The following is a 19,174-nucleotide window of genomic DNA, read 5'->3' as shown; positions in this document are numbered from 1 at the left end:
CTTCAGTCACATGAAAACAAATGGCGGCTGGACGCTGGTAGCCAGCGTGCATGAGAACAACATTAATGGAAAGTGCATGATGGGGCACTGCAGGACCAGCCAGCAGGGCAACCGGGAAGACACCCCTAGGGGGAAGACAACTGGGCCAACTACAACACCTTTGGTGTGCAGAGGCAGCCACCAGCGACGACTACAAGTGCCACCACGGCCAGGCCAGTACTGGGAGCAGTGGGCTGGCTCAGGTTTAGCAGATGGTCTGGGCATGGGCAGAGGCACATGGACAGAGAGACCTCTGTGTCCTGAGTGACCGCTCCTTCTGTGACTCCTGGACCTGGGGCGTGCAGGGTCCAGGTCTGCTGGTTGGGGGAGGGGCTCTGTTCCGTGTCCAGCTGTCCTTCTGGTGCTCAGGGCTCCATGAGGCTGCATCGACTGTGGCCTGGGAATCTGACCACAGCTCTGTGGGGCTTGCAGAACCCCGGCTACTATGACATCCAGGCGCGGGACCTGGCCATCTGGCATGTCCCCAACAAGACCCCGCTGAGATCCTAGAGGAGCAGCTCTCTGCTAAGGTACTTCACCTTCTCGGGCTTCTTCACGAGATTGGGACACGATGTGTTTGGCCTCTACAAGGTACTTAGGTGCAGCTGGAGGCATTTTGGGGGCAAGTGACAATTTTTGGGCTGAAAAATGAGTCTGCGCCTGGTCACTAGGGTTTTCTGTTTTCTTTGGGAGTTTCCAAAGGGTCTGTCCACAATAATCTCTCTGTGTTTCTCTGTCTCTGTCTCTATCTCTCCTTTTCCCTTAAGACATGAGCCAGGCAGGGAAGTGTCTCAGGAGACAGTGGGAATGAGGTGGGACCAGGACTGGGGCTGGTGTGGGGAGACTCAGCCCCTCGTGTATTTGGCTGACGCCTCTGACTCACCCTGGTGGCTCATGCAGAGACACCCTGTCCAGTATGGCATTGGCAGGTGCTGGATTGACAACGGCCCTGCCATTCCCATGGACTATGACTATGGGAGTCCCCAGAGAACCGCCTCTTACTACTACCCTGATGGTCGAAGTGAGTGTTTGCTGTTTATGCTGAGGATCAAGCCTCCTTGTCCAGTGGTTTGTGGAACTGAGCAGAGCAGCCTTGACCAACACGCCCCTGACCCTCACCGCGATGAGAAATCTATGCGAGCAGATTGACTTGCCTCCCCTTGACCGGCTGTCACACCGGGAAGATCCCCACTGGGACTGTCTTCACGGGTTAGGAAGTGCCAAGTTGCTCCCAGCCTAAAAACTTAGTGTAGACTTTCCATCTCCAGAAATGGACAGCAGCTCTTTATTATATTAGAAGCACAGATCTTTCAGGACAATAATCTTAAGGAGTCTTGAATGGGAAAAGAGATTTCAGGGAGCGTTAGGGGTTCTGCGTGGCTGCTCGGTAAAGGAGCTCCGTGGCTCCCTGCATTGACACGTGACCATTCTCTGCTCTTCCTTCCCAGGGGAATTTGATGCTGGATTTATCCAATTTTGGGTGTTTTATAATGAGAAAGCAGCCAATGCTCTGTGTGTTAGAATGAGGGTTACCAGATGCAACACAGAACATGTGAGTCTGGGTGATCAGCATGTGCACACATGTGTATGTGTGTATGTCTGTGGATTCATGTGTATATATAAATATGTAAATGTGTGTTCCTGAATGCATGCTCCTGTGTTTCATAGCTGTGTGTGAGTGTGTGTGTATATGTGTGCATGTGTGTGTGTGTGTGTGTGTGTGTGTGTTCTCACAGCCATTTCCTCTTTGGCTCAAGGATCTCCCTCGGTTCCCCAGTGCCCACCACATACCCTCATGCAGTGATTCCTCCAGGAACAAGAAGCTCCATTACGGTCATCCGGGACCTCAGTTAGGAACAATGTTTCAGCAAGTTTCTGAATCCACAGGCACTACTGTCCCCGTTCTCAGCTCAAACCGGTGGTTTACCTGCACAGACATGAGCTCAAACATGTGATTTAGGATCAGGGAACGTTGGTGGCAGGTAGGCAATAGAGCCCTACACCAGGGGCCTGCCGACAGCTGAATAAGCACTTCTGAGCACTGTGTGACAGGGGGCATTGGTGGTGACTGAGACAAAAATGACCGGGTGTGTTTGGGACTCGGCCACTGTTCTGTGTCACTGGCAGGAGGCACAGGGATGTGAGTGCAGGGTCCCTCACTGTGCTCAGGTAGCTGTGAGGACTGTGTGGGGCAGGCACGAACTTGGTGGTGTGGGAAGGGGGAAAAAATTTTATGTACTTGGAACAGTGGGACGCTTAGGCAGTCTTGGGCCGGGGCTGATACCAGCGCACACTCTGCCAAGATTTGACCCGGATGGCCACACATTTGTGCGCCCGCTTTGCTGCTGATCGACCAGGATCTGGAGGCCAACTAGACTACTTTTGGTTCCAGAAACTGCTTGCAGCCATGTCTCTAGACTGTGAACTAAGCCATAGCCCCACGCGGGCCAAGGACGGGAAATATCCTTCTTTCTCGTTTTTTTTTCCTTGTCGGGCAGCGTGGCGTCAGCCATATTATGAGGACTCTTAAGCAGGCACGAACTTGGTGGCACGGGAAGGAGGAAAAAAAAAAGAGTTATGTACTTGGAACAGCGGGACTTCATATCTCTTCATTCTCAGCAATGGAAAACTAATTATCAAATGCTTCCTTGACAGTAGGGCTGTCTTTTTTTGGGGGAAACTCCCAACAACAATAGTGAGTTTTGTGTTGAAATATGGAATGTAATCAAGGTAAAGAGAAAATGAAGTGAAATTTATCAGTTATGCAGGCGGGGGTGGGAGGGCGGGGGGTGGGAGGTATACTAGGGTTTTTGGTGGTGGAATATGGGCACTGGTGAAGGGACGGGTGTTTGAGCATTGTATAACTGAGACATAAGCCTGAGAACTTTGTAACTTTCCACATGGTGATTCAATAAAATAAATTTAAAAAATACAAAATCTGGTAGCCTGGGCGATAGCACAGCGGGGAGGTTCTCGCATGTAGTCAACCCCAGGTTCGATTCCCAGCTTCCCTGAGAGTCCTCAGAGCTCTGCCTGGAGTAAGTTCTGAGTGCAGAGCCAGAAATAAGCCATGAGCATCATGGGGTGTGACCTAAAAAAGGCAATAAATATATTAAAAATAAAATAAAACACAGAATTTGGCCATTAATCACAGCTCTCTTGAATAATGAGCAAAAGGGAAATTTAGTGAATTTCATCCAGTGAGAGCAAATCCTCCATTTTCTAGTAGCTAGACGATCACACCCAGAAGTTGCCCCTGGCACCGTGTAATCCCATCAATGGCCAACACCCAGAGACTATAAAACCAAACTCCCGGAAGTGCATGGCCAGGACATCTTATAGCCTAGTTCTCCCTCTCGGGGAACGTGGCAAGCTACTGAGAGTTTCCTGTCCGCATGGGGGAGCCTGGCAAGCTCCCCGTGGGGTGTTCATATGCCAAAAGCAGTAACAATGATGGGTCTCATTCCCCTGACCCTGAAAGAGTCTCCAATGCGGCACTGTTGGGAAGAACGAGTAAAGAGAGGCTGCTAAAAACTCAGGGCTAGGACGAATGGAGACGATACTGAGACCACTTGAGAATTTCGATGATCCATGGGATGATGATGATGATGATGATAGAGCAAATGTATGGGGAGGAATAGTGACCATTAAGAGAAAATTGTGTCTGTGTGTGAGCGTGGCATGTGCCTTGCCTGGATTCCAACCACCTAATTAATACAAAAGTTAACAAACATATGATGGGGGTTCAATAGACAGGACACACAGAGGCCGCTTGCCTGGCTTGCGGCTAACCCAGGTTTGCTCCCACTTCCCATATGGTCCTCTGAACAGCACCAAGAGTAATTCCTGAGTGCAAAGCCAGGAGCAACCTCTGAGAATCTATGGGTGTGACCCCCAAAAGATAAGTAATGAACATTATGAGCCCCGCAGAGAAAAGGTCAAACAGACAGAGTGAGACCTGGAGCCTCAAAGAGCTGCTTTGGGAAAAGGTCCAGGAACCGTTGGGAACAGAGGCTGCCGCCTCTGCCATCCCTGAGGTCACAGGGAACAACAGGGCATGGGGGTGGCCGGGGAGGTCGTGAGTTGGACGAGGCTTTGCACACAGGGGCCTGGTTTCAAGGACCCCCAGCACTGCAGAGAGATGCCCCAAGAGCTAGCTGAGTGCTCCTGGAACATGGTACCCTCACCCCTCACTCCTGCAGGAATTAAGAGAGTCACACGCAGCAATATTTGCCCTGACAGGAGGGGTCAGCGCTGACCTCGTGCCAGGGGCTGTCCCAGCTGGCAGGGACCCTTCCGCGGTCCATTTGATGGCATCTGGTGGCCGAGCTCATCCCTCACAGCTGCTAGGGCTTTCAAAGGACATCAGAGGAACTGGGGTCAGTGATCGGAAGGCGGGGCTCGGGGGGCTGCACCCATAAAGGCGACCGGGCCCGCGCTGTCCCAGGACTCTGAGCTCGGCTGTGTGAGAGGAAGGACGCTCCTCTGCGTGGTGACCAGGAGCTCAGACCAGATACGTCTGTGGGGAACAGAGATGGCAGCTCAGGTGTGTGAGGGTCAGAGCAGGAGCTTCCCCTCGGGGTGTGGGGATGGGGGTCCTGATTCCAGAGGGTCCCTGGGGGCTGCTAGCCCAGCTGTGGGGCACAGGGGCCACTGACCCATGTCCTGTCTTCTCAGAGGCCCCTGTCCCTGCACTGCCTCCTGCTGTTCCTTTCTGTCACCCTGGTCGGGGGCGCCAGTGAGTCTGGGTGGACCCTGGGATGGGTGGACTGGGAAGCCGCCAAGGCAGGGAGGTGGCTTGGGCAGGCAGGCGGGGGGCTGGTGGGCCCCCCCCAGAGACAGAGAATGTCCCTTTCAGGAGCAGGCCCGACTACAAACACGACCTTGGCCAGCAAAGGCTGCGTCTCCTCACTCCACTCTCTGCCGCGGAGCTGCATGGAGATTCGGAAGAAGCATCCCGGAGCCAAAGGTGAGCTGACCCTCAGCCCTGCGGCAGCCACAGTGGACCCGGCTGACCCAAGCGACGCAGCCACAGGGGACACAGAGGACCAGCAGCCGTCAGCCCAGAAGTCTGGGAGATTCTGAGGGGATGAGACTTTGGGGACCCCCATGCTGCAGACTAGTCCTGTACACGGGGTGATTATGTCCAGTGTGGGGTACCTGGGGGACATGGGGACCCTGAAGGAGGGATACTGAGGGTTCTAGAGAAGCTGGCCAGGAGGGCTGACTTGAGTGTCTGCTCCTCACTGTCTCAGCAAAGGGATGGGGGCCAGGGCACATGTCCCCTTGAGATGACGCCTGGCCGTGCTGGACCTCCTGGGCTCCCTATTTTGTGTTGGGGACCAGGACTCTGCACTGCTGTCCCCCACAGATGGCCTGTACTTACTCCGCACTGAGCAAGGGCTCGCCTACCAGACCTTCTGTGACATGAAAACCAATGGCGGCGGCTGGACGCTGGTGGCCAGCGTGCATGAGAACAACCTGAATGGGAAGTGCACGGTGGGGGACCGCTGGACCAGCCAGCAGGGCAACCGGGAAGACACCCCCAGGGGGGAAGACAACTGGGCCAACTACAACACCTTTGGGTCTGCAGAGGCAGCCACCAGCGACGACTACAAGGTGCCACCACGGCCGGGCGGGTGGAGCAGCGGGCTGGCTCAGCTTTAGCAGATGGGCTGGGCATGGGCAGAGGCACATGGACAGAGAGACCTCTGTGTCCTGAGTGACCGCTCCTTCCCTGACTCCGGGACCTGGGGCGTGCGGGATCCAGGTCTGTAGGTTGGGGGCGGGGGGTCCGTGCCGTGTCCAGCTGTCCTGCTGGTGCTCAGGGCTCCATGAGGCTGCATCGACTGTGGCCTAGGCCTCTGACCACAGCTCTGTGGGGTTTCAGAACCCCGGCTACTACGACATCCAGGCGCGGGACCTGGCCATCTGGCATGTCCCCAACAAGACCCCTCTGAGTTCCTGGAGGAGCAGCTCTCTGCTAAGGTACTTCACCTACTCAGGCTTCTTCAGTAGATTCGGACACAATCTGTTTGGCCTCTACCAGGTATGTGGGTGGGGCTGGAGGCATTTTTGGGGTGGGGGGGCAAGTGCCAATGGTTGGGGTGAGGAATGAGTCATCTCTGCGCCTGGTCACTAGGGTTTTCTGTTTTCTTTGGGTGTTTCCAAGGGGTCTGTCCACAATAGTCTCTCTGTGTCTCTCTGTCTCTCTCTCTTTCTCTCTTTCTGTGTCTTCTGTTCCAGTAAGACTTGAGCCAGGCATAAAAGTGTCTGGAGACAGCAGGGATGGGGTGGGACTGGAACAGGGGCTGGTGTGGGGAGACTCAGCCCCTCGTGCATATGGCCGATGGCTCTGACTCTCCCTGGTGGCTCCTGCAGAGATACCCCGTCCAGTACGGCATTGGCAGGTGCTGGAATGACAACGGCCCCGCCATTCCCGTGGACTATGACTATGGGAGTCCCCAGAAAACCGCCTCCTACTACTCCCCTGATGGTCGAAGTGAGTGTTTGCTGTTTATGCTGAGTATCAAACCTCTTTGTCCTGTGGTTCGTGGAACTGAGCAGAGCAGCCTTGACAAACATGCCCCTGACCCTCACCGTGATGAGAAATCTATGCGAGAAGATTGACTCGCCTCCCCTTGACCGGCTGTCACACCGGGAAGATCCCCACTGGGACTGTCTACGAGGGTTAGGAAGTGCGGGTTGCTCCCAGCCTAGAATCTTAGTGTAGACTGTCCATCTCCAGGAATAGACAGTGCTGTCACTTATATTACAAGGTCAGATCTTTCAGGATATAATCTATGGAGTCCTGAATGGGAAAAGAGATTTCAGGGAGCGTTTGGGGTTCCGCGAGGATGGTAGGTAAAGGAGCTCCTTGTCTCACTGCATTGACACATGACCATTCTCTGCTCCTCCTTCCCAGGGGAATTTGATGCTGGATTTATCCAATTTCGGGTGTTTAATAACGAGAGAGCAGTCAACGCCCTGTGTGCAGGGATGAGAGTTACCGGATGCAACACAGAACATGTGAGTCTGCATGATCAGTATGTGTACATGTGTGTATGCGTGTACGTCCGTGAATTCATGTATATACATAAATACTCTGAATGTGTGTGCATGAGTGCATACTCCAGTGTTTCATAGCTGTGTGTGAGTGTGTGTGCATGTGTGTGCATGTATGTGTGTGTGTGTGTTCTCAAAGCTACTTCCTCCCTGGCTCTGGGATCTCCCTCAGTTTCCCAGTGCCCATCACACCCTCATGTAGTGATTCCTCCAAGAACAAGGAAGTTCCATGACGATCATCCGAGACCTCAGTTAGGGACAAATGTGTCAGCACATCACTGAATCCCTGGTCTCAGCACAAACAGGTGGTTTATCTGCATAGTCATGAGCTCTATCATGGAGCTGCTGTCTCTGGACAGGGCACACCCTGATGTCCAGATGGGAGGACGGTGTTTTCATCGAGATGCATCAGAGACCAGCAGGGTCAGGGGGGAAGAGGGCTGAGGGCTTGGAGCCAGGGAACCGCGCTCCACCCTGGGTCTGAGGGGAGGTGGTTTGTGAGGTGCCCGAGCTCTGCTAGACGTGGGTATAGCTGCGGGCTGCAGAGCTGGGTTGCAACAACCTCTGAGCAATACACGAGGCATGTCCTGAAGGCCAGTGGGCACAGCCGGATTAGGACCGCCTTGTTGCTGGATGTGGGACCCCTGTGCCATTCTGTGGGGAATATTATGATAGATCAGGACACATGAGGGGCAGGGAACCTTGGTGGCAGGTAGGTCATGGAGCCCACACCAGGGGCCTGCGGACTTCTGAATCAACGCTTCTGGGCACTGTGTGACACGGGGCACTGGCTGTGACTGAGACTAAAATGATCGGGTGTGTTTGGGACTCGGCCACTGTTCGGTGTCAGTGACAGGGGGCACAGGAAGGTGAGGGCAGGGTCCTTCACTGTGCTCAGGTAGCTTGAGCCTTCAAGGGGGCAGGGCACTGGGCAGGGCCCAAGCTCTATGTAGACACTCAGGGGGAGGTGAGAGCAGAGGTTGAGGGGGGCTGAGCCCTGGGGAGGAGCATCCAGGGCATCCCTGTAGCGGGCTGCTAGGGTCAGCAGGCTTCAAGGACGCAGGAAGCAGCAGCTGCCTCCAGTGTCTTGTGGGGAGAAGAATTTGGGGGTCGGGGGTCCCAGCCCAGAGAAGGGAGCAGGATCTGGGGCTGCCACACTCTATGGATTGGCCGTGAAGCCCTCCATTCCCTCTCTGCTTCCAGCACTGCATCGGAGGAGGGGGCTTCTTCCCTGAGGCCAACCCCAAGCAGTGTGGGGACTTCTCATCCTTCGACTGGAGTGGGTACGCGACTCATAGTGGATCCAGCAACAGCCGGGCCATCACTGAGGCGGCCGTGCTGCTCTTCTACCGCTGACCACGCCCAGCCGCCCCCTCTGTCCTCACTGAGCTGCATCCCCACCACATAGAACCAGCTTCTGCTTGTTAACAGACACACAAGACAATAAATTGCATCCGCCCTGACTCTGGTGTCTTGTGATCTTGTACAAATGAAGTGAAGTGTAGGTGGTATTCATTTACATCCTGGAACAGAGAGATGGTCCAAAGGGTCAGACACTTGCCTTACAAATGGCCAACTTGGGTTTGTTCCCGGGTAGCCTGTTAAGGGGCTGGAGCGATAGCACAGCGGTTGGGCGTTCGCCTTTCACGCGGCTGACCCGTGTTTGATTCCTCTGCCCCTCTCAGAGAGCCTGGTAAGCTACCCGTGTGTATTGGATATGCCAAAAACAGTAACAATAAGTCTCTCAATGAGAGATGTTACTGGTGCCCGCTCAAACAAATGGATGAGCAACGGGATGACAGTGACAGTGACAGCCTGTTAAGGTCTGAGCACTGCCAGGAGTGATTCCTGAATCCTGAGTGCAGACAATGTGGCCCAAGGCAACAAAACAAAACCAAAAGCAGAAGTTTCATGGATCATGATTATTTGTGTGGATTTTGTGTGTATGTGTGTGTGTTTGAATTTGTGTGTTTTTCTGGGGATGGAACTCAGACCTCACACATTCTCTGCTGTGGACCCTCCCAGCTATGTTCTTTTCTTTTTCTTTCTTTTTTCTTTTTGCCTTTGTTTTGGGTCACCCCTGGCGATGCTCAGGGCTGACTCCTGTCTCTGAACTCAGGAATTACTCCTGACGGTGCTCAGGGGACTCTATGGGATGCTGGGAATCAAACCCGGGTTGGCCTCGTGCAAGGCAAACACCCTACCTGCTGTGCTATTGCTGAAGCCCCCCATGCTCTTTTAAAACCAAGATTTTTGGGGCTGGAGCAATAGCACAGCGGGTAGGGCGTTTGCCTTGCACGCGGCCAACCCGGGTTCGATTCCCAGCATCCCATATGGTCCCCCAAGCACCGCCAGGAGTAATTCCTGAGTGTAGAGCCAAGAGTAACCCCTGTGCATAGCCAGGTGTGACCCAAAAAGCAAAAAAAAAAAAAACAAAAACAAGATTTTCTCCCTCCCATTGGCTGTGTCACCTATCACCTAGTCACTTCGAGGTGTCGCTGTGGGACATCCTGGTGCTCACAGCCTAAGGTTGCAGAGTCCCCATGGTAACAGGCCCTTCCTCTCCGAGCCCGGCTCAGGGACCCTTTAGCACCCACCTTGCTCCTAGAAGCTGGGAGACTTGTGGGACTTTGTAACTGAGAACCTTGGGTTCTACAGCACCCGGAACAGAGAACCTTTGCCCGTATCCAATGTCTCTGGAAATTCAGTAGCCATGCCAATAAGCCTCCCCTGGCTGTCACCAGATAAACTCGTCATCAGCCACCATCCAGATTGCATGTCTTTTCTCCCAGAAGGGAGCAACATGACACACGCCAAAACCATGCCTCCAGACCCTGAGCCAGGCTGTTTCACTAGCGGTGCCCAGAGGGGGCTGGTCCCGCCCCAAGGGACCCAGTCCCGACAGCCAAATCCTCCAGAACTCAACTGCCGCCAGGCTCATGGCTGCTCTCCACATACTCAAGCCGAGCCTCACTCACGTGTGAACCTTTTCCTGGACTGCATGGCTGCAAATGCGGTTGCACGATACTTCATAGGACACACCCTACCCATACTCCAGGAGTAAGGCAGCACATTTTTTTTTTTTTTTGCTTTTTGGGTCACACCTAGTGATGCTCAGTGGTTGCTTCTGGCTCTGCACTCCTGGCGGTGCTCAGGGGACCATTTGGGATGCTGGGAATCGAACCCCGGTTGGCCACATGCAAGGCAAATGCCCTACTTGCTGTGCTATCGCTCCAGACCCACGGCAGCACATTTGATGGGATTCAAAGTAGGAGGCAACCAACCTCAGCGAGAAATATATTACTTCGGTTCTGCTTTGGGACAGGGATTTGGATTCAGAAAGGAAACACTCAAAATATGGTGGGGGGAAGGTATCATCGTGGTGGGATTGGTGTTTGAATAATAAATGCAATCAAATATTGTGAACGACTTTATAACATAAAATAATTTAAAAAAAGATGCTGGGAGACATGACCCACGTGTGGGAATCCTGTTCCACTAACGGTGCTGCCCCAAATGCCTCCTGAGTCGGCTGAGTGCAGTGGTGGCTGCATTATCAGCCCCAACCCTGCCCCCCAAGTACAAACTTGGTGGTACCTCTGAAATAAAATATTGAATTAAATAAAAATCAGATGAAAAGCAAAGAATCGGGCGTTTGGCAGCTACCAACTGCACCATCTGCACACCAGGAAGAAAGGCTGAGACTGAGTGAGAGTCAGGATCCCCCAGGGGTCCCCAGCCTCTGCCTTCAGACCCCGCTTCTCACCCCGGCCTCCACCATCAGCACCACGGTCCTCCCAAAGGCACGTCCGATCTCCTTTGAAGCACGCGGTCTGGAGAGCATGAGGGTGTCCGTGATAAGGAATCCTGTCATCTCAGGGCCCCGGGGCATCAGAGACATGTCACCTGCCGTATGGCCTGACCCGCCTTTGCTCTCAGTCAAATCTTCCCCAGAATAAATACAGGCATAAGAGACAGAGAGAATCTGAAACTGTCAGTGTGGTTTGCTGACTGTGTAAAACAATTAGAGAGTCGGAAAAAGATTGCTAAATAATTACTAAATTCTTACCAACCTACATTGTTACTAAATTGCTGAATGGTTACTTAATTGTTTCTCCTTTTTTTGTTTTCTTTTTGGTCACACCCAGCGATGCACAGGGGTTACTCCTGGCTCTGCACTCCAGCCCTAGTTTCTCCTTTTATTCCCTGCAGAACACCTAAATTTTTGTGAATGAGTAGGAGATTTTTGTAATATTTCATGTAAATGTAACAATTGTAGGATGGTCAATGGATTCAAGAAGTAAATAATTTCCAATACAGAAGCACTTTCCTGCGTATTTACAACATACAAACCATTGTGGTGAAGTTTGCCTTACGCTGAGTCCACTCAGGTCTGATTCCCAGCATCCCATAGGGTCCCCTGAGCCCTACCAGGAGTAATTCCTGAGTTCAGAGCCAGGAATAGCCCCTGAGCATCATGGGGTGTGACCCTAAGAAGACAAAAAGTTTATTAAAAATAAAATAATAGGGGCTGGAGCAATAGCACAGCGGGTAGGGTGTTTGCCTTGCACGCGGCCAACCCGGGTTCGATTCCCAGCATCCCATATGGTCCCCTGAGCACCGCCAGGAGTGATTCCTGAGTGCAGAGCCAGGAGGAACCCCTGTGCATCGTCAGGTGTGACCCAAAAAGCAAAAATAAAAAACAAATAAATAAAATAAAATAATATACACCATTTGACCATTAATCACAGATGTCTTGAATGATGAGCAAAAGTAAAATTTAGGAATTCTACCTCATGTAGAGCAAATGTTTGGGGAGAAGTGGCGACCATTTAAAATGTTTTGTTCAGATTTTATTTTATTTTATTTTGTTATATTTGCTTTTTGGGTCACACCTGGAGATGCTCAGGGGTTACTCCTGGCTCTGCACTCAGGTATTACTCCTGGTGGTGCTGGAGGACCATATGGGATACTGAAAATCGAACCCAGATCAGCCACGTGCAAGACAAATGCCATACGTGTTGTGCTATCACTCCAGCCCCTGGTGACCATTCTTTTTATATTTATACTTTTTATTTATTGAGTCACCATGAGAACAGTTACAAAGCTTCCAAATTTAAGGCTCAGTCATACAATGATCAAACACCCATTCCTTCACTAGTGCACATTTCCACCACCAAGAACCCCAATATACGCCCATTCCACCCCTCCCCCTGCCACGCCACTGGGGGAGGGCAAAGGCGGAAGGGACAAACACCTTTCCCCACCCAGTGTGGCACGGTGCCATAGTTTAATGCACAGTGCAGATGCATTTCTGCCAAAAGCCACTGGGTTCCGAGACTGGTTTGTGTGCCTTTGGGATCATGGATGTTCAGGACCTGGTGACCATTTTTAAGAGAAAATAATGTCTCTGTTTGAACATGGAATGGGCCTTTCCTGGATTCCAAACTTCCTTAATTCCTTCATTAAGATACAGAAGTTAACAAAATGATGTGGGCTGGAGAGAGAGAACAGCGTGGAGGGTGCATGTAGCCCACCTCAGTTCAATCCTCCGTACCTGGGCCCCGCCAAGGGTTATTCCTGAGTGCAGAGCCAGGAGCCATTCATGCGGATCTTCAGGTGTGACCTCCCTAAAAGATAGAGAGTCAACATGATGAGCACTTCGGAGAAAAGGGCAAACACAGATGGAGACCTGGAGCCTGGCAGGGCTGATACAGTGGGAAAACTATTGGGAACAGAGGCTGCCGCCCACTGCCTGCTCCAAGGTCACAGGGAACAACAGGGTGTGGGGGTCCCAGGGGCGGTCGTGGATGGAAGGAGGCTTTGCACACAGGGGTCTGGTTTCAAGGACCCCCAGCACTGCAGAGAGACACCCCAAGAACAAGCTGAGTGCCCCCAGAACATGAGCACCCTCATCCCTCACCCCTGCAGAAATCAAGAGAGTTACAAGCAGCAATATTTGCCCTGACAGGAGGGGTCAGCACTGATCTCGTGCCAGGAACTGTGCCAGCAGGCAGGGACCCTCCTTCTTGCTCTTTGATGGCATCTGGTGGCCGAGCTTGTCCCTCGCGGCCGCCAGGGCCTTCAAAGGACATCAGAGGGGCAGGGGCTTGGCCGGGAGGCGGGGCTCGGGGGGCTGCACCCATAAAGGTGGCTGGACCCGCGCTGTCCCAGGACTCTGAGCTCGGCTGTGCAGGAGGAAGGATGCGCCTCTGCGTGGTGACCAGGAGCTCAGACCGGACTCGGCTGCGGGGGACAGAGATGGCAGCTCAGGTGTGTGCGGGTCAGAGCAGGAGCTGCCCCTCAGGGTGTGGGGCTGGGGGACCCAATTTCAGAGGGTCCCTGGGGGCTGCTGGCTCAGCTGTGGGGCGCGGGGGCCACTGACCCGTGTCCTGTCCCCTCAGAGGCCCCTGTCCCTGCAGTGCTGCCTGCTGTTCCTCTCTGTGGCCACCTTGGCCGGGGGCGCCGGTGAGTCTGCATGGACCCTGGGAGCACCAGAAAGGTCAAGAGTGGCTGGTGAGGTCAGGCATTGGGGTCCCACCCACTTGTACACAAGGGCGCAGAGTTCAGAATGGGGGATGTGTCCTGTCTGCCAGGTGCTCTGGAATCAGCTCAGGACTCCGGGCTGTGGTCAGTGGGGTCCTGGACGCCCCTTTTTGCCTCCTCAAGGACACCTCAGGTCGGGGAGTTAATGAATAGGGGCATGCTCTCAGGGCTGCCTGCTCAAATGGTATCAGGGAGACAAGTGAGCTGGGCAGGTGGGAGGGGACAGGTTGGGTCCCCCAAAGACAGAGATTGTCCCTTTCAGGAGGATCAACCCCGATTCCTCAGATGACCCAGACCAGTAAAGGCTACACATCCTCACTCCTGTCCCTGCCGCGGAGCTGCAAGGAAATTCAGGAGAAGTGTCCCAAAGCCGAGGGTGAGCAGACTCTCAGCCATGTGGGTCAGCTGTGTCCACTGTGGACACAGCTGACCCAGGCGCCCAGCCACAGTGGACACAGAGGACCAATAAGCTCAGAAATCCTGGAGATTTGGAGGGAATGAGGCTTTGGGCATCTCCCATGTATCTCGATCCTGTGACACCTCGGGAACCATGGCGGGGGGTGGGGACAGTGAGGAACATTAGACTGCCCTGTGGACACTTCCTATCTGCTATCTGCTTTGAACGGTCACTGCAGGTGGAGCAGGAAATGGTGCTCATCTCCATTCATACGTGACCCTGGAAGGTTTTTCGTGAACATGTGTCCCACCATGCTAGACCTCCTGCCACCCTATCCTTGTCCCGGTGCAGAACTCTGCACTGTCTCCGAAGATGGCCTGTACTTACTCCGCACCAAGCAAGAGCTCGTCTACCAGACCTTCCCAGACCTTCTGTGACATGAGCATGGATGGAGGCGGCTGGACGCTGGTGGCCAGCGTGCATGAGAACCACATGGCTGGGAAGTGCACGGTGGGGGACCGCTGGTCCAGCCAGCAGGGCAACCGGGCAGACTACCCCAAGGGCGACAACAACTGGGCCAACTACAACACCTTTGGGACTGCAGAGGCAGCCACCAGCGATGACTACAAGGTAGGTCTCGGCCAGGCCAGCCGGGAGCAGCGGGCTGGCTCAGGGTTAGCAGATGGCTGGCGTGGGCAGAGCCGTGTGGACAGAGGGACCTCTGTGTCCTGAGTGACCGCTCCCGCTGTGCCTCAAGGACCTGAGACACGTGGGGTCGCGGACTGCTGGTTTTGGGGGGTTCTGTGCTGCGTTCAGCTGTCGTGCTGGTGCTCTGGGCTCCACAGGTCCACATGGGCTGTGGCCATGAGCATCTGACCACAGGCCCTTTGGGTCTTGCAGAACCCCGGCTACTACGACATCCAGGCTCAGGACCTGGGCATCTGGCACGTCCCCAATGACACCCCGCTACCCTCCTGGAGGAACAGCTCCCTGCTGAGGTACTTCACCTTCTCGCGTTTCTTCCGGAGACTCGGAGACAATCTGTTTGGCCTCTACCAGGTACGGGGTAAAGCTGGCTGGATGCAAGAGCCAATAATTGGGGTAGGGAGCATTCTGCTCTGGGCCCGGGTCACTTGGGGTCTCTGGGTCCCCAGTGACTTGTTCCCCTGGTCTGTCACAATTTCTCTCTGCTTCTCCCCTAAGACCTGAGCCAGGCAGGGAAGTGTCTCAGGAGGAGCCGGGAAGGGGAGACCGGGACAGGGGCTGGTGTGGGGAGCCTCGGCCCCTCGTGCATATGGCCGACGGCTCTGACTCTCCCTGGTGGCTCCTGCAGAGATACCCCGTCCAGTACGGCATCGGCAAGTGCTGGAATGACAACGGCCCTGCCATTCCCGTGGACTATGACTATGGGAGTCCCCAGAGAACCGCCTCCTACTACTCCCCCATGGGTCGACGTGAGTGTTTGCTGTTTATGCTGAGGATCAAGCCTCCTTGTCCTGTGGTTCGTGGAACTGAGCAGAGCAGCCTTGACCAACACGCCCCTGACTCTCACCGTGATGAGAAATCTATGCGAGCAGATTGACTCACCTCCCCTTGACTGGCTGTCACACCGGGAATAACCCCACTGGGACTGTCTACGCGGGTTAGGAAGTCGGGTTTCTCCCAGCCTAGAAACTTAGTGCAGACGTCCCATCTCCAGGCATGGACAGCAGCTCTCAGTTATATCACAAGGACAGATCTCTCAGGACAATAATCTATGGAGTCTTGATTGGGAAAAGGGATTTCAGGGCACATTGGAGGTTCCCAGGGTGGTGGTGGCTGCTGGTGCTGCCACATGCCTGCTCCCATCTCCCTGCTTGGTCAAGGAGCTCATTGGCTCCCTGCATTGACCCGTGACCCTTCTCTGCTCTTCTTTCCCAGTGGAATTTGATGCTGGATTTATCCGATTCCGGGTGTTTAATTATGAGGGAGCAGCCAACGCCCTGTGTGCCGGGATGAGAGTTACCGGATGCAACACGGAACACGTGAGTCTGGGTGATCAGCACAGGCACATGTGTACATGCATGTATGTCTGTGCATTCATGTGTATATGTAATTCCTGTGAATGTGTTTGCATGAACGCATGCTCATGTTTGATACCTGGAAGTGTGTGTGTGAGTTGTGTGTGTGTGAGTGTGTTTATGTCTGTGTGTATGACTGTCTGTGTAAGTGTATGTGTGTTTGTGTCTGTGTCTCTGTATCCTCACAGCTGCTTTCTCCCTGACTTGGGGATCTCCCTCCGTTCCCGAGTGTCCATCACACACCCTCATCCAGTGATTACTCCAGGAAGAGGGAAGCTCCATGTTGGCCATCCGGGACCTCAGTTAGGGACAAAACATTCACTGAGTCCACAGGCACTAGTGTCCCCTATCTCAGCACAAACAGATGGTTTACATGCACACACATGAGCTCAATCATGGAGCTGCCGGCTCTGGCCAGGGGACACCGTGATGTCCAGGTGGGAGGACTGTGTTGGTGTTGAGATACATCAGAGACCAGCAGTGCTGGGGGAGTAGAGGGCTTGGAGCCAGGGAACTGAGCGCGCTCCACCCTGGGTCTGAGGGGAGGTGGTTTGTGAGGTGCCCGAGCTCTGCTAGATGTGGGTATAACTGTGGGCTGCAGAGCTGGGTTGAAACAATATCTAAGCAATAGAATGAGGCATGTCCAGAAGGCCAGTGGGCACAGCTGGATCAGAGCTGCCTTGGTGATGGATCAGGGACCCATGTGCCATGCTGCGGGGAATATCGTGATAGCAGGACACATGAGGGGCAGGGAACGTTGGTGGCAGGTAGGGGATGGAGCCCACACCAGGGGCCTGCGGACTGCTGAATCAGCACTTCTGAGCACTGTGTGACATGGGGCATTGGAGGTGACCGAGACTAAAATGACCGGGTGGGTTTGGGACTTGGCCACTGTTCTGTGTCAGTGACAGGAGGCACGGGGAGGTGAGGGCAGGGTCCCTCACTGTGCTCAGGTAGCTGTGAGCACTCACGGGGGGCAGGGCACTGGGCAGGGCCCAAGCTGGTGCAGACATGCAGGGGGAGGCTGAGAGCAGCTGAGGTTGAGGTGGGCTGAGCCCTGGGGAGGAGCATCCAGGGCTGCTCTGAAGGGGTTGGGAGGGGCAGCGGGTTTCAGGGATGCAGGAAGCAGCAGCTGCTTCCAGAGTCTTGTGGGGAGAAGAATTCGGGGGTCAGGGGTCCCAGCCCAGGAGGGGAGCAGGATCTGGGGCTGCTGCACTCTATGGATTGGCCGTGAAGCCCTCCATTCCCTCTCTGCTTCCAGAACTGCATCGGAGGAGGTGGCTACTTCCCGCAGGGTGACCCAAAGCAGTGCGGGGACTTCTCCGGTTTTGACTGGGATGGGTACGGGACTCACACTGAAGGCAGCAACAGCCGCGCCATCACCGAGGCGGCCGTGCTGCTCTTCTACCGCTGACCGCACCCGGCCACTCCTGGTGTCTTGGCTGAGCTGCATCCCGGCCTCTGAGAACCCCTGCTGTGTGTTAATAGATGCACCAGACAATAAATTGCATCCACCTTGGCTCTGGTGTCTTGTGATCTTGTACAAATTAAGTGAAATGTTAGGGGTATTAATTTAAATCTTGGATGGGAGAAATGGTACAAAGGGTAGACACTTGCCTTGCCACTGGCCAACTTGCATTTGATCCCTAGTAGCCTTTAAGGGCTGAGCACGTCAGGAGCGATTCCTGAGTGCAGGCCCAAAGGCAACAAAAGAAAACAAACCCAAAACCAGGAGTGTCGTGGATTGTGATTATTTGTGTGGATTCTGTGTGTGCATGTGTGTGTATATTTGTATGCTTTTCTGGGGATGGAACTCAGACCTCACACATTCTCTGCCATGGAGCCTTCAAGCCACATTCTATTAAAAACAAGATTTTTACCCCTTCCATGGGCTGTGTCACCTGTCACCTGGGCACTGTGGGGTGTCACTGTGGACAGGTCCTCACTGCCTCACATTGCACAGTCTCGTCTGTCCCGACCTGAGGAACCAGATAACGGGGTTCATGACGAGAGGATGCGAGAGTGATAGGGAGTGGGGAGACAAACACACACACACACACACACACACACACACACATACAGAGAGAGGTGATCAAAAGCAAAAGCTACTTTATTGTAACTCCACAGCGCTTATGTATGCTTAGACTTCAATCTACTTGCGTCATGGCCTTAAGGTAAAACTAGAAGTAACTAATGGCACCCGGGGCCACTAGGGGAGATAACAATAGCTATCCAGTAGGCCGATCTATCTGTTCTTGTTGGCTAATCATCCTGCTCTTGTAAAAATGTCCCAGTCCTTCGGTTCTTGTAAAATGGCTTTCTCAACCAGTTTATGCGAATGTTTGACCACAAGCTACATGCTGAAGGCATGCTCACTACACCCGTCTGCATGGTAACAGGCCCCGCCTCTCCAAGCTCTGCCCCAACGCCCAGGAACCATGCCGTGCCCACTGTGCTCCTACATTCTGGGAGACCATGACCCACCTGTGGGAATCCTGCTCCACTGATAGCGCTTCCCCAAATCCCTCTTCAGTTGCAGGGTAAAGTGCAGGGGCAGCCGCATTATCAGGCCCCGACTTGTCTCCCCAGTACTAACCTGAGATACCTCTGACATAAAATTATTGACTTAAATAAAAATCAGATGAAAAGCAAAGAATTGGGCCGTCGGCACCTACCAACTGCACCATCCGCACACCAGGAAGACAGGCTGAGACTGAGAGTCAGGCTCCCCTGGAGGTCCCCAGCCTCTGCCCTCAGACCCGCCTCTCACCCCAGCCTCCACCATCAGCACCACGGTGCTCCCAGAGGCGTGTCCAACCTCCTTTGAAGCACGCGGTCTGGGTAGCAGGAGGGTGTCCATGATAAGGAATCCTGTCATCTCAGGGCCCCGGGGACATCACTGACACAGTCACCCACCATATGGCTTGACACGCCTTTGCTCTCAGTCAAATATTCCCCAGAATAAATACGGGCATAAGATACAGAGAGAAGTATCTGACACTGCAGTGTGGTTTGCTCACTGTGTAAAACAATTAGAGAATCAGAAAGAGATAGCTAAAATGTTACA

General features: G+C 53.8%; 1 protein-coding gene and 1 pseudogene across 1 annotated transcript; both read left to right on the top strand.

Annotated features, from left to right (window-relative positions):
• Positions 1-414: 414 nt before the first annotated feature.
• On the top strand, positions 415-8,460 carry LOC101558799 (intelectin-1a). Its single transcript, XM_004613906.1, has 10 exons — positions 415-515; positions 570-630; positions 940-1,107; positions 4,717-4,777; positions 4,898-5,008; positions 5,411-5,658; positions 5,930-6,088; positions 6,421-6,541; positions 6,965-7,068; positions 8,308-8,460. Exons 1-10 carry the CDS (start codon positions 415-417, stop codon positions 8,458-8,460), a joined length of 1,287 nt encoding a protein of 428 aa, XP_004613963.1.
• A 4,848-nt stretch (positions 8,461-13,308) lies between these two features.
• On the top strand, positions 13,309-17,521 carry LOC101559072 (intelectin-2-like; annotated as a pseudogene).
• The last annotated feature ends 1,653 nt before the right edge of the window (positions 17,522-19,174 follow it).

This window comes from Sorex araneus, chromosome X, assembly GCF_027595985.1.
Source record: "Sorex araneus isolate mSorAra2 chromosome X, mSorAra2.pri, whole genome shotgun sequence".
Taxonomy (NCBI): Eukaryota; Metazoa; Chordata; class Mammalia; order Eulipotyphla; family Soricidae; genus Sorex; species Sorex araneus.
This window is presented reverse-complemented; position numbering and strand designations above follow the sequence as displayed.